Below are 16,238 nucleotides of genomic sequence, written 5' to 3'. Positions count from 1 at the left end.
ATCAACTTCGTCGTGAAACAGGGCGCTTGAAAAGGCCAAGAAAAGTGTGGGATGAAAGAGTATGTACTTTTTGTTCTTCCCGATAGAATGCGAGGCCTTCAAAGACAACAAAGAAAGTTATAAACATATTTCACAACTAGCTCTTGGGATAACCTATTTAGCGAGGGGTTTGTCGAGAAGCTGGGAGCATTTATTTTGAGGCTTCACAGGAAAATAATTGAATACACCAACCAAATAAAGAAAATAGCTGAATACACCAACCAAATAAAGAAACAATATGTCCCATAAATTTAGTGACATTAAAATAATTTTCTTTCTCTTTCCTCTATCAGGACGCTCCATTTTAACATCACCTTACCTTACCTTACCTTACCCCGCACCTTTATGTTTATGTTTGAATAAGATTGTCAGCGAGAAGTACAATGATGTGTGGTTTGACGATAAGTTTACCGGGGCGAACCCTGGGAGACTGTAGTTCAAATCTCATTGAGTACACTGGTCTACTGTGGTGGATGCTTGAGAAGCGGATTCCCCAACCTGCCTTGGTGGCACGAGAGTCTTGCTTTGCTGAAACCATAGGATCTTAGTATATCGACTTGCAGACAGTTGGATGTACTCTTGGTGTTATAGTGGCAGCTATGAGAATTGATCCTGAGTCTTCCATAGATTAGGATTAACAGTTACCGATTCACCATGTGATTAAAATAAAAAAAGATTGTCAACGGGAAATTTGAAGGCATGCATGGGCGAGGCATTTGTGTCTAAAATTTTATTAAATGCTCTCATCGAGAACCAAAGATTCATATGTGCGGGAGACCTATATATCTAGCTGAACATTGGAATTCTTGCATTCAAAAACTTGAATACCAAAATTCTCGTTGGGGTGCTTGGATTCAAAAAAACTACAACCTGATTTCTCTGATATTTTTGCAGTTAAATCTTAAATACCCCATCAGTAGTTTTTACAGTTTCTGATTGGTTTCAGCCTGCAAAATGTATGTCATCAAGGATGATGGCAGGCACGAGGCTATGCATTTTGATAAGATCATAGCCAGGTTGAAGAAACTCAGCTATGGTCTCAACTCCGGTCGCTACGATCCTCTGCTTGTTGCACTGAAGGTTTGCATAGGGGTTTACAAGGGGGTCACTATGAGTCAGCTTGATGAGCTGGCGGCTAAGACTGCAAATCATTCGGAATATGCCTTGGTAAGTCAAAGAATTCCAACCGATTTCTTCCTTTTTCATTCGAATGTTTTGCACATATATTGAAATCATAATCATCCGGAAGATTTATTGATTTCTGTGTTTTTCTGTTTATTGGATGTGGGCTGCATTTGGCTGCAAGGGTTGTTGTTTCAAACCTCCATAAGAAGCCCCGTACCAAATGCACATGTGCTAAGTGACAGAAGCCCTTCATTAGAAGTCCTATTCTTTAGCTTGATTCTTTGACTGTTCAGTGCCTTTCCAATACTCAATTTTTTTCTTGATGCTTGTATATGCTATCTCCACTCAGCACCATCACAAAATCATTGCTGGCATACCCTATCGTAAGCCTGTAACTATCAATATTACCTTTCCTGAACAAAAAAAAGAAAGTGTGCTAAACACTGAAGTCCAAAATGAGATGCAACAAGAGAACCATGCTCTGCAGTGTATAACATACTTCAAAATATTCTGAACCAGGTCTTTGTCTTTTGTATTTTGTCATACATATTACCATACTTTTCCTGACTGATCTTGTATGTGATCTCATCATTTTCTCTAGTAATACTTTCGCTGCAAACCATAATCTTGAAGTGCATTAACTCTCTAATGGAAAGCCACTAATTATATCCTTACGATAATATGCAGGCCCATATGGTAGCTTGGAAACAATCCAATTCTTACATCCTCTACATCGCCCACATAATCTCTTAGAGCTGATAACATGTTAAGTGTACTATTAATCTGGACAAAGTAGGCTTCTAAAAGCATCTCCATTTCCTGCCCATAAAGAACCATCTTTACTCCCAGTCGTCTTCTTGATTGAAGTTCAGTGACTAATGTGAAAAGAATATGCTTCGAGGTCCCATTGAATAGGGGCCTGAGTGAAATAGAAGATTTTGATCCTCCTTTTCTTTAAATAACAAAAACAAGGTACGCTTTGGCACATGCAAACAAAGTTACCTGGCGTTTGATTTTGGGCTTTCATTGCTCTGCCATCAACGCTTCTGTAGTCTTTACGCTGGGCCAAAGGCCTGTGAACTTTCCAATCAATGCTTTATATGAGAGACTAGGAGCATTCTTCCTTGGATATGGACATTGGAGCTCCAACAGGATAATTGTTAATTTTAGGCAACAATGGTACGTTTTATGCTTTAGAGCAATTTTACTTCCATTTCTTTATTAGCCCAGTATCAATAATCAGATTAGCAATCACATCAACATGATAGTAAAATGCAGATAGAACATAAACATAAACAATAGAAGACAAGCCAAGACAAGAAGACACAAGATGTGGCACCAGCCAGGGACAAACCCTAATGTGGGGAAACCCTTGATCAAATCTTCTTTTAGTCTTCAATAGTTCAGCAGAGAGATAGTACAATTTACAAATCTGATAATTTATAACAACAGCAAAAGAGCCCTAAACAAGAAAGTCAATGCTGGTCAACATGGCAGATTTGACTCTCAGCAAATCAGTCAACTTCAGTCAACTTCAGCCTCCAAACAACAAGATAAAACAGCCCTCAAAACAGTCAAATTCAGCCTAGTCAAACAGCCCACCTGCGGTCAACCCTAGCTGCAGCCAACGCTGGTCAACAGTCAATGTTTAGCCTTGATTTCTGTGCTAAGAAATGAGGCCTGCCCAAACAGAGATAGCCCTCACAAAAATGCAGTCAAAGGAGGTCAACACATGCTGGTCAATGCTTGGTCAACTGTCCAGAAATTTGGTCTCCTGAAATTTTGCTCTCCTGAAATTTCGAACATGTGGAGAGAGGGGCCTAGAAATCCGTACCCAATCAATGAGGAGAGAGAGAGAAAAGTGTGAAGATGAGTGTGTCCAAATGAAGCTAAGGCATCATGTATTTATAGCAAACGTTGAGGATGAATAGACGTGACTCTTGGGCTTTTGAGCTTACATAAGTTTGCTGGACGACTTTGACAATTTGTCCATAATCAAAATAAATTCATAACTTGTTAAAATTGACAATTAGGGCCAAACTCCATGTGGGTCACCTCATTTATGGTAGCTGATATTTTCCCTAGATTCCTCTTGTCGAGAGGTGTTGGATTGATCTAAAGATCATCCGGTTCCGACAAGTATTTATGGAGATATGAATTTATTTGTATTTACTTGACAAATTGTCAAGGTCGATCAACAGTTAAATGTGTGGCACACATGCCCAGTGAATCATATAAATACAAGAGAGGTTGATTCATTTTCTCATCATCTCATCTCCACATCTCTTCTCTCTCCTAGTCTCTTGGGTATGCATAGGAGGAAGAAGACTCTCTCACGTGGGAAGAAGAAAGAGGACGCAGTTAGGGCAGCAAGTTGTGACGTGGAAGGAGGAGGACGTAGGAAGGTACAACAACACGTTTTGGGTGCTAGAGGACTACGTTGACCAGCGTATAGGCTCCCTTGACTGCGGATTTGTGTGGGGAGTCTCTCTCTTGCTAGCCGCAGTTCAAATCAGCCTTGTTGACCTCTGTTTGACCACTGTTTTGGGGCAGCGTTGACTGGTTAGGGCTGACTCCAGGAGCTGATATATTGACTACTGTTTTGAGGACTGTTTTGGGTTGCTACGTATTGTTGTTGAAGACCGAGTTCTTCAATTTGGCTAGAAGTCAATCCGACGCTGTTTGACCAAGTTTGACTTTGTTGATCTAGGGTTGCTGCTAATGATATAAAATTACAGAATTTTGATTTTGTACTATTTCTCTCTGCTGAACTATTGAAGATAAAAGAAGATTTGATCAAAGGGTTTCCCCGCATTGGGGTTTGTCTCTAGCTAGCTGCCACATCTTGTGTCTCTTGTCTTGGCTTGTTTTCTATCGATCGTTTAATGTTCTATCTACACTTTACTTAATGTATATATGATTGCTAATTTGTGGCTAATAAGAAGAAAAGAAGTAAATTGCTCTAAACATAGAACATACCATAATTTAACATGGTATCGGAGCTAAGGTGAAGACAAAGCCCACACAAGAGCAAGAGCAAGAGCAATCACCAAAGGCTATTGAAACAATCTTAAAGAAGTCATGGGGTCCTCAACACACTTCCTCGTTGAAGACAAACTCTGTGAGAAGTCTGACTATCACGGATGGAAGATGTCTCTCAATCTAATATTGGAAGAGTAGGAAGTGTTAGACCATGTGAGAGGCAATATTGTTGCGCCTCCATCAAATGCATATGTTGCTGCTAGAAGCAAGTGGACCAAGGGAGAAGTCAAAGCAAGGAAGATTGTCCGGGACTCTATTGACAAGTGCCTGGTGGCCTATGTTTCTGAGCTGACCACCTCCAAGGAAATCTACGATAGATTGGTGAGTTTATTTAAAGCTAATGATGCAAATCAAGTTTTGTTCCTTAGAAATAAGCCGAAGGAAATTAAGAAGGGAAAAGATGAGAGTATGCAAGCATATTTCTTAAGGATCACTGAGATCAAGAATGATCTACTATCTATTGGGGAAGTAGTTCCTGACAGGGAAATGACACTCACAACTCTTGGAGGACTACCACCTAAATGGTATATATTCAGGACTACTCTTCTCAACAATAATGTAATTCCTGGATTTGGGGAATTGATGACAAGATGCATTCAAGAAGAAACAAGGATGGAAGAGTAAGAAATGCCCGCACTTAAAGGCCATCTCTCTGCCTTTTCTTCTCATGCTAAAAGAAGAAACAATTCTGGGGCTAAATCCAAAGGAAAGGCTGGACCAAAAGGTGGAAGAAAAGGTCGATGTTACAATTGCAACAAAATGGGCCACTATGCGAGGGAGTGCCCTGATAAAAGAGACTCACATCATGACGATGATCAAAATCACTTTCAAGGCAATCAAAGGAATGGCAGGTCCAATGGTAGAGGTAAAAGAAATGCTAGAAATCAAGGAAGAGGACAACCCTTCAAGAAGGCAAGAAACTCCAGATATGAATCTAATGTTGTTAACAACAATGTTGCACGAAGCGGGAGCGAAGCGGAAGCGCGAAGCGGAAGCGCGGAGCGCGGAAGCGTCATTTTCCAAAAATCTAGGGAGCGAAGCGTCCGCGGAAGCGTCTGCTATATATATATATTTTTTTATATTTTTTTGCATTTATACTCAAAACAAACATCCCAAATACCAAATTAATTGTAGAAGACATGAAAACATGCATATTTTTGCATAAATCAAGATAGATATGGCATCCATGATTCCATTGTAGTTACTAGTATGTACAACAATCATCTATATTCTAGCTATTACAAACATACATCAAATTTTGAAGCATATTATAAAACATAAAACATTTAAGCATATTATAAAACATAAAACATAGAGCATATTATGATTTATCTAGCAAGTGAGCAACTGTCAACATTTGTCATGTCCAAAATTCAAATAATAATGTTTACAAAATATGTCACTTGGTCACCGCCAAGCCAAAAAGGTTCAAAATTCAAATTCACAAGTCTACAAGTCTAATGAGTAATCTATGACAAAAAGAAGTAGATTGTGAATATATCTACTAATCTCTCCTCCTTCCACCACGAATAGAACGTGATGGCGGGCCTCCACGTGGTGGCAATGAAGAAGATGGTCCCTGTGTAAGTCGTGGCACTGGAACTGATGAAGAAGAACCTCCTCTAGTAGAAACCAAGGGACCAGATGGGGGTGGGGGTGGTGGCATATCAACACCCGTGTCATCATCCTAGAATCGCTCAAAAAATTCATGCAAACAAAAAACACTAGTTAACAAAAAAATTAAAAACATGAATTCTTTATAAGGGAAAATTGGAAAATTCATACCACAATGGACATACCTGGATAAGAGAATCCTCTAATTGCTCTAGTCGCAACACTCCATCCTCCAAATTGGGCTCCTCTGGATTCTTGTCCCAAGTCAACAAGTCTTTATTAGACTTTGCATCTTCACAGTAATGGGACAACAATCGCAAGTTGTAATGAACATAAACCAAGCTCTCTGCCCGGTCTAAATTCAACCTGTTCCTTTTAACACTGTGGATGAAAGAATAAGAGCTCCAACACCTCTCTGCAGAAGAAGTGTTTACCACCTGTGATAGCACCCGCAATGCCAAACTCTGTAGAAGTGGAGTAGGCCCTCCATGCATGTTCCACCACTCAAGAGCAGAAAAATTCTCTCGATCTTGAATTGCATGCATGCTCGAAAATGGACCAGTGCTGCTCGTATAGTTGCTCACGTGTCTCCGTACCAATGCAGCCTCCTCCTCATCAGGGATTAATCTACTCAATGCAGCCATATATTTTTCGTGAACCTCTTTATCTTGGTGTGGTCTTCTCCTGACTCCCCCCCCAGGTGCTGGTTTTGAAAGCCATGATGGATGATAGTATTTAGGTGTCAAAACATATGCTAATGCATGCAATGGAACATTTAGGCTATCCCATCGTTTTACCACCTCTTCACGAATATATTTGTACAAGGTGGTATCTCTAGGCTCAACAATGTCTTTAATCTGCCCCAACATGCTATCCATTTGCTCATACACCTCCCCAATTACTGGTCGATCTGAATCTGCAAACTTGATCATGTAATAAATTGGTTTGGTGAATTGCAAAACATATTTAACCTGTGACCAAAAGTAACTGTCAAGAACAATGTCCTTGACTTCATTAGCACCATCTGTGTCATTGTTAATTTCATCCCATGTTTCAGCACACACCAGATTAGTTAAAGCTTGTCTCACCCTCACTAGCCGCCTAAAGGTGAGGTAATAACTAGCAAATCTTGTCTTTGCAATTTTAAGCAATTGCAACTTGGAGTAAGTGCCATAGAAGTAGTTTACCCTTGTATGCCCTGTGATGAATTTAATGAGCTGCTTCCCTTTCCTGTAAACCTCAGCAATCCACCCACAATCTTTGTGTTTCACAATATCATGCATCAAAAGGTTCAATGTGTGAACCAGGCACCCAGACCAAAAGATGTGTGGATGAGTACGCTCAATAATTTTTCCTGCTAACTTACAATTTGCTGCATTATCTGTGATCACTTGAATCACATTATTCGGACCAACATCTTTGATTGATTTCAATAGGAGATCTGCAATGTTTTGTGCAGTTGCACTGATGGAGGAGGAGTCATGAGATGCAATAAATACTGCACCACTAGAAGAAACACCAAGAACATTTATCAAATGTTGGTTTCTAATATTTGTCCACCCATCTGATACAATGGATACCCCATAATCCACCCACTCATGTGTAAAACGTGTCAAAGCTCTTTGAACCTTAGCTTTTTCTCTTTCTAATAACACTGTTCTAGCTTTCTCATAGTTGGGGGCCTTGTATCCTTTTGGGGCTTCATTGATGGCCTTTACCATGTCTTGCCAATAGGGAGAGCGAAGCACATTGAATGGTACACCGCAAGCACAAAGAAAACGGACTATCTTTCCATCCACATCATCCCTCCCAGTAACATTAAGGAAATCCCCTATTGTTTTTCTACCTCCAGAGGTTGCAAAAGTACCATGAGGAGATGGGCAACTACCAAATTTAGAGGTTGCACTTGATTCAGAATGAGTTTTTTGTTTCTTGTTTTTTCCTTGTGCAGCCATCTCTAATTTGATGTATTTTTGTCTTTGTTCACTTGAAATGTTTGGGCAAATGTTTACCCCCACGGAACCCTTTCTTTCATCACTGTCTAGCACCCCACAAAGATGCCTCCTCAGACGGGTATATGAACCCGTATATGGTTTTCCTCCATGACAACCATGAGGGCACATCCATTTGTAAGATCCACCACCCTTTCCCCCTTCAAGTTTGGTCACAAAGGTCCACAAGGGATTTGATGTACCTTTCCCATCTTGTGCTTCAGTGTCCTCTTCAAGTTCATCCCCTTCCTCTTCAAACCCTTCCTCCTCATCATACATTGGGTCACTACTATTAGGACCAAGTTCATCCCCTTCCTCTTCCCCTCTATTCCTCACCCTTGCCATCATTAAAACCAAGAGTGGAATGATACATAGAAGCCAAAAGAACACCATCTTGGAATATGGATATAGGTGGTGGACAACCTGTAAATAAAGGAGCAAGTAGAAACAATGGGAAAGAGTAGGAGAGGGAGGAGAAAAATACAATTTTTTTTTCAAAAAAACAAGGGAGTTTGGGGTTTGAACTTACCTCTTTAGCTCTTGTAGATGAAGTCCTCCAAGCTCTTGCTCCAAGCTCCTCCTCCTTCTCCTAGCTCCTCCTCCTTCTCCTAGCTCCTCCTTCTTCACTCCTCCAAGCTCTCCTCTCTTCTCCTCTCCTTTCCTCTCTTCTCTTCTCCTCTCCTCTCTTCTCTTCTCCAACTCTCATAAACTCAAAGTGAGAAAATGAGAAGAGAATGGGGGCTTTATTCTTTTCTAAAGTCACCCTAGACTCACCCTAAACCAACCTAACCCACCCCCTCATGCTAGTTAAGACTCAAGTTAAAACAAATTAAAAAAAAATCAAGTTAAAAAAATGATGCCGCGGGTTGCTTCCGGAATCGCCTGGGAACCGTGCGGGTGGCGTGCGGTTCCGGGCCGGAAGCTTGGCGCCACCCCGTGCCCGAACCGCCCTCGGATCCGCGGTTCCGGGGTGGCCGCAACCTATATGGCAGGAACCGCGTCTAAAAGACGGAACCGCGCCCCCTCCTCCTCAGAATCGCGATTCCTAAAGGGATTCCGGGACGGTTCGCTCCGAACCGCGGTTCCGGGTTTGGATCCTCCGGGGGGGGGGGGCGATTCCTGCAACACTGGTTAACAATAAGCAAGATAAATATTATCTACCAGCAGCCCTCTCTATTACTGCTCCCTCGGACTCGCTGGGAAATTGGCTTATTGATAGTGGTGCCACAAGGCACTTCACTGGTTACAAAAAAGCTCTCTCTAATCTGATAGAGAAGGACACCAACCTGAAAATTGTTCTTTGGGACAACTCAAAATATCCCGTGAAAGGTGTAGGGAATGTCACTCTTCAATTGAATTAGGGAAATACAATTCATTTACAAGAAGTATTATATGTACCTGATCTCAAAAAGAACCTGGTGTCCATTTCGGCAATGGAAGACAAAGGCTACAAGGTGGCCTTCATCGATGGCAAGATACGTGTATGGAAAAAGAACTTTAAAGATGCTTTCACTCTTGGGTTTCCGCTGCGTGGCATGTCTTGTGACACATCTCTTCAGTTCGAACTATGGCATCAGAGGTTTTCTCACCTTCATTATAAATCTCTGCCCGATGTGAGAAAAATGGTGACAGGGATGCCCGAGTTCAGAGTAGAGCAAGAAGATGTATGTCCAGGATGTGCCAGAGGAAAGCTCAAAAGGGGCCATTCCCCTCAAGCCAAAGCAAGACATCCAATATATTGCAATTGGTTCACTCAGACATATCCGGTATAATGCCTGTGAACTCCTTGGGAGGATATTTATATTACCTCACTTTTACAGATGATTATTCTCACAAGACTTGGACATACTTCTTGAAAAAGAAGGATGAAGTGTTCTCCTGGTTTCGTCACTTAAAAGCCTTGATCGAGAATCAAACCGAAAAGAAGATCAAGATCTTAAGCACTAATAATGGGACTGAGTATGAATCCAATGAGTTTCATGACTTTTTCAAAGAGGCTGGCATTAAGAGGGATACTACTACACCATATACTCCTGAGCAGAATGGTGTGGCGGAAAGGAAGAATTGTACGATTGTGGAAGCTGTCCGTGTTATGCTTCATGATCAAAGACTTCCGAAGTTTCTATGGGACGAAGCTGCAAATACTGCCGTATATGTACAAAACTGATGCCCTCATCAAGCATTGGGTTCCAAGACTCTCGAAGAGATGTTCACTGGTAAGAAACTTGACGTATCTCATTTTAGAATTTTTGGAAGTCCTGTATATTTTCATGTGCCGAAGGAGAACATGAATAAATTGGGTGAATTTAGAAAGAAAGAAATCTTCGCGAGCTATAGTGAAAATTCTAAGGGCTATAGAATCTATGTGGTTGGTAAAAGGGAAGTCGAGATTAGCCATGATGTCACCTTTGATGAAGATATAGCTCTTAGCAAAGTTGACAATCTTCCTACTCTAAACGGATCTAAAGAAGTCGACACTAGGGAACTGAAGGAAAAGGAAGATGAGACGATACTCGATGTGGAAGAACCTATGGATCCTATTGACCCCCCTCCGCAAGAGCCCTCCTCTTCTAGGAAGAGGCCTTCATGGTTTAGGGGGACACTTGATGATGCTAAAGGACACGTTGCACCTGGGGGAACCTTCTGGGAAAGTAAGAAGCCAACCAGGTATCAAGGATACTTGACCATCACGAGCACGATCATCCAAAATGAGTCTTCATCATTCACAGAAGCCGTCAAGCATCAAGTATGGAAGGATGATATGATTGAGGAATATGAGTCCATCATGAAAAACGATGTCTGGGATGTGGTCCCTAGACCCCAGGACAAAGCAGTTGTCACTTCGAAATGGCTTTACAAGATAAAGCATGTAGTTGATGGAAGTGCGGAAAAGTATAAGGCTCGTCTTGTCGCTCATGGCTTCTCTCAAAAGGAAGGTATAGACTATGACGAGATATTTGCACCTGTTGCCCGATATACCACCATCTGCTCGATCATAACCCTTGCTGCTTCGCAAGGATGGAACCTACATCAGATGGATGTCAAGACTGCGTTCTTGCATGGGTTGATCAAAGAGGAGGTCTATGTGGATCAACCTGATGGATTTGAGATTCATGATCGAGAATCTCATGTGTGCAGGTTGAAGAAGGCCCTCTATGGGCTCAAGCAAGCACCCTGAATGTGGTATGAGAGGATTGATAGCTACTTGATGAAACTGGGATTCACTAGGAGTGAAGCCAACCCTAACCTTTACTTTAAGGTTGAAGATAACAATCCTCTCATACTGGTGCTATACGTTGACGACCTCTTTCTAACAGGGGCAGACCCTCTCATTCGCAAATGTAAGAGGGAGTTGGCTTCTGAGTTTGAGATGAAGGACCTAGCACTGATGCACTATTTCCTAGGAATAGAAGTCTGGCAGAAGCCAGGGGAGATTTTCCTATCTTAAGGAAAATATGTGGTGAAGATATTGGAGAGATTCGGTATGGTGGACTGCAAGCCCGTAACTACCTCGATGGAGCTTGACTTCAAGAAGTTAAGCGGTAGTGCTGTCGGATTTGTTTTACGAAATGCTACCGAGTATAGTCAACTTGTCGAAGCATTGATGTTCTTAGTGAAGTCCTGTTCGGATATATGCTTTGCATTCAACACGTTGAGTCAACATATGGTTGAGCCTCACCACACACATTGGATTGGTGCCAAGAATCTATTGAGATATCTTCGTGGCACAATCACTCATGGGTTGAAATACACCGCCGGAGATGTGAGACTACTTGGATATACTGATGTTGATTGGGCAGGCAGTGTGGTGGACCAAAAGAGCACTTCCGGGTGCTGTTTCTCTTTGGGATCTGCCTTGATATCCTGGATGAGCAGGAATCAGAAGTCGGTGGCTTTGAGCACCGTCGAGGCAGAGTACATTGCTGCTAGTATGGACTCTCGTGAGGCGGTATGGTTGCGAAAGCTCTTCAGTGAGCTGTTTGGATTTACATTGGATACCACTGTGATCTTGTGTGACAACCAGAGCGGGATTCATTTATCAAAGAATCTCGTATTTCATGATCGCTCCAAGCATGTCGATAGTAGGTACCACTATATTCGGGATATGGTGCAGCGGGGAGCAATAAGGCTCCAACATATCGGTACTGATAAACAGGTCGCGACATTTTGACGAAGCCCCTGAGAAAAGTCAAATTCTTGACTTTCCGAGAACGACTTGGTGTCATTTAGAGACCCTCTTATGAGGGTCGAGTATGATATTGAGCTCTGGGAGCTCCAGGGGGGTGCGGGGTACTTCTTGGAGCGACATGCGACCACAGGGCGACTCACCATCCCCTGGTGGTGCACTACGTACAGGGTGAAAGGTTCAACCTTCCCCTGTGACACCTCGTGGCGACTGTAGGACAGGATGATTAGTTCTCCTGTGGGCCAGGATGATTAGTTCTCCGTGGCGACTGTAGGACAGGATGATTAGTTCTCCTGTGGGCCAGGATGATTAGTTCTCTGTGGCGATTGTGGAACAGGATGATTAGTTCTCCTGTGGTGACTATTGGACAGGATGATTCGTTCTCCTGTGGACAGGATGATTAGTTCTCTTGTTGAGGCATCTTACCCATGCAGTTTGGGACTCATGGGAAGTACCTCTCATCTGATCAATGAGTAGGGAAATGGGGTTAGGGACCATTAGTAGTACTATCGATGGACGCATTGTTGTATCTATTGTACTCCCTATGCTAGGATGACCTCCATTGATTTGGGATCAATGATACTGATCTGGGATCAGTGAGAGTGGTATGACACACTCTGAGACTGACTTCGGGTCAGTGGAGGATGGTATGATACATCCTCGATCATTTCTTCTTCTTCATAGTTCGAGCAGAGCAAAGCAGGGCCAAGCTGTGCAGGGCAGTGCATTTGATGGCTGGGATAGTAGCGACAGTTAGACGGATTGCAGATGGAGTTCTCCCTAGTTGAGAGGGAGTGTTAAAATTGGCAACTAGGGCCAAACTCCATGTGGGTCACCTCATTTATGGCAGCTGATATTTTTCCTAGATTCCTCTTGTCGAGAGGTGTAGGATTGATCTAAAGATCATCCGATTCCGACAAGTATTTATGGAGATATGAATTTATTTGTATTTACTTGACAAATTGTCAAGGTCGACTAGCAGTTAAATGTGTGGCACATATGCCCAGTGAATCATATAAATACAAGAGAGGTTGATTCATTTTCTCATCATCTCATCTCCACATCACTTCTCTCTCCTAGTCTCTTGGGTATGCATAGGAGGAAGAAGACTCTCTCACGTGGGAAGAAGAAAGAGGACACAGTTAGGGCAGCAAGCTATGACGTGGAAGGAGGAGGACGCAGGAAGGTACAACAACATGTTTTGGGTGCTAGAGGACTGCATTGACCAGTGTATAGGCTCCCTTGACTGCGGATTTGTGTGAGGAGTCTCTCTCTTGCTACTCACAGTTCAGATCAGCCTTGTTGATCTCTGTTTGACTACTGTTTTGGGGCATCATTGACTGGTTAGGGCTGACTGCAGGAGCTGATATATTGATTGTTGTTTTGACCATGTTTGAGGACTGTTTTGGGCTTCTACTTATTGCTATTGAAGACCCAGTTCTTCAATTTGACTAGAAGTCAATTCGGGGTTGTTTGACCAAGTTTGACTTTGCTGATCTAAGGTTTGCTGCTGCTGATATAAAATTACAGAATTCTAATTTTGTACTATTTCTCTCTGCTGAACTATTGAAGATAAAAGAAGCTTTGATCAAAGGGTTTCCCCGCATTGGGTTTGTCCTTGGCTAGCCGCCACATCTTGTGTCTCTTGTCTTGGCTTGTTTTCTATCGATCGTTTAATGTTCTATCTACACTTTACTTAATGTATATATGATTGCTAATTTGTGGCTAATAAGAAGAAAAGAAGTAAATTGCTCTAAGCATAGAACATACCATAATTTAACATAACTTCATTTGTACATGTCGGAATCAGATGATCTTTAGATCAATCCTACACCTCTCAGAGAGCGAAATCTAAGAAAAATATCAATTGTCATAAATAAGATGACCCATGTGGAGTTTGGCCCTAGTTGCAAATTTTAACACTCCCTCTCAACTAGGGAGAATTCCATCTGCTAATCCATCTTGCCAATCTGTACTATCTTTGCCATCAATGCACTGCTCTGCTGAACTATGAAGAAGAAGAAGTGATCGAGAATGTATCATACCATTCTCTACTGACTCGAAGTCAGTCCCAAATAAAAGAGAGTGTCTCATACCACTCTTATTGACCCGAAGTTAGTTCTAATTAAAAGAGAGTGTCTCATACCACTCTTACTGACCCGAAGTCAGTTCCCATTGATCCTAGATCAATATCGGTCATCCTAGCATAGGGAGTATGGTAGTACACGATGCGTCCATCGGTAGTACTATGGTCCCTATCCTCATTTCCCTACTCATTGGCCAGATGAGAGGTACTTCCCATGAGTCCCAGACTGCATGGGTAGGATGTCTCAGCAGGAGAAGGATGAACCACTCATCCTACCTACATGTCGCCAAGGGGTATCGCAGGGGAAGGCTGAACCACTCACCCTGTACACAACAAACCACTAGGGGAAGGCTGAACCACTCACCCTATGGTTGCTCATTGCTCCAAGAAGTACCCCAAGCCCCCTGGAGCTCTCAGAGCTCAATGTCCATCTCATACAGGACCCTCATAAGAGGGTCTCTCCACGACTCCAAGTCGTTCTCGGAAGGCCAAGAACTTGATCTTCCCTAGGGGCTTTTTCAGAATACTGGCGACTTTCTCATCAGTCCTAATGTGATGGAACCTTATTACTTCTTGTTGTACCATATCCTGGATAAAGTGCTACCTGATATCTATATGCTTGGAGCAATCATGAAACACAGGATTCTCTGATAATCGGATCCCACTTTGGTTGTCGCAGAGGATCACGGTGGTATCTAGCACATGTCCAAACAACTCATTGAAGAGCTTCCTCAACTAGATAGCTTCACAGGAGGCCATACTAGCAGCTATGTATTCAACCTCGACGATGCTCAAGGCAACCGATTTCTACTTCCTGCTCATCAAGGATATCGAAGCAGAACCCAAAGAAAAACAACATCCAGAAGTGCTCTTGCGATCCATCACATTGCCAGCCCAATCAACATCAGAATAACCTGGCAGCCTCATATCTCCGACAGTGTATCTCAGCCCATGAGTGATTGTGCCCCAAAGATATCTCAGAAGATTCTTGGTACCAATCCAATGTATATGATGAGGCTCAACCATATATTGGCTCAATGTGTTAACTGCAAAACATATGTCCAGATGAGAGTTCACCAAGAACATCAGTGCTCCTATGAGTTGACGATACTCAGAAGCATTTCCCAATTCAGGTCTAGCAACACTACCACATAACTTCTTAAAGTTAAGTTCCATCGAAATAGTCTAAGGCTTGCAGTCCACCATACCAAATCTTTCCAATATCTTCACAACATATTTTCTTTGAGAGAAGAAAATTTCACCTGGCTTTTTGCTAGACCTCCAACCCTAGGAAATAGTGCATCGGTCCTAGGTCCTTCATCTCAAATTTAGAAGCCAACTCCCTTTTACATTTGTGAATGAAAGGGTCTGCACTTCCATCAGATCCATGCTTGATTTTGTAGAGCCACTTAGAGGTGACAACTGATTTGTCCTGGGGTCTAGGGACCACATCCCAGACATCATTCTTCATAATTGACTCGTATTCTTCATTCATAGCATCCTTCCATACTTGTTGCTTCACGACTTCTTCGAATGATGAAGGCTTATTTTGAATGATAGTGCTCATGACGGTCAAGTATCCTTGATACCTGTTCGACTTCTTTCTTTCACGGAAAGTCCCCCTTGGTGCAATATGTCTCTCGGCATCTTCGAGAGTCTCCCTAAGCCATGAGGGTCTCCTCTTGGAGGAGGAAGGCTCATGAGGAGGAGGATCTATAGGATCCATAGGTTCATCAACATTAGGCATCGTTTCGTCCTCTTTTTCACCCTGATTTCCGGTGTCAGCTTCTTTGTCCTTCCTTAGGATAGGAAGGTTGTTGATCTTCCTGAGGGCCATATCTTCGTCGAAGGTGACATCATGACTTATCTCAACTTCCTTTTGACCAGCCACATAAATTCTATATCCCTTAGAATTTTCACTATAGCCCACAAAGATTCCTTTCTTCCTAGATGCACCCAATTTGCTTCTTTTCTCTTTCGGCACATGAAAATATACAAGACTTCCAAAAATTCTAAAATGAGAGACATTGGGTTTCTTACTAGTGAACATTTCTTTGAGAGTCTTGGAGTCCAATGCTTGATGAGGGCATCGGTTTTGAACATATGCGACAATATTTGCAGCTTCAACCCATAGGAATTTCAGAAGGCCTTGATC

The 16,238-nt window shown here is 42.3% G+C and overlaps 1 protein-coding gene across 1 annotated transcript in view; it reads left to right on the top strand.

Moving 5' to 3' along the window:
• Nucleotides 1-764: 764 nt before the first annotated feature.
• The window catches only part of LOC149194096 (uncharacterized), a 37,204-nt gene continuing 21,730 nt past the window's right edge, over nt 765-16,238 (top strand). The window contains exon 1 of the mRNA XM_089405035.1: nt 765-1,206. Within this exon, the coding sequence (XP_089261161.1) occupies nt 1,163-1,206 (44 nt within the window). The 5' untranslated portion in view covers nt 765-1,162. The remainder of the gene's footprint in view (nt 1,207-16,238) is intronic.

This window comes from Pinus tabuliformis, chromosome 2_2 (genome assembly GCF_031772625.1).
Source record: "Pinus tabuliformis cultivar Carrire ecotype Pingquan chromosome 2_2, CPIR1, whole genome shotgun sequence".
Taxonomy (NCBI): Eukaryota; Viridiplantae; Streptophyta; class Pinopsida; order Pinales; family Pinaceae; genus Pinus; species Pinus tabuliformis.
This window is presented reverse-complemented; position numbering and strand designations above follow the sequence as displayed.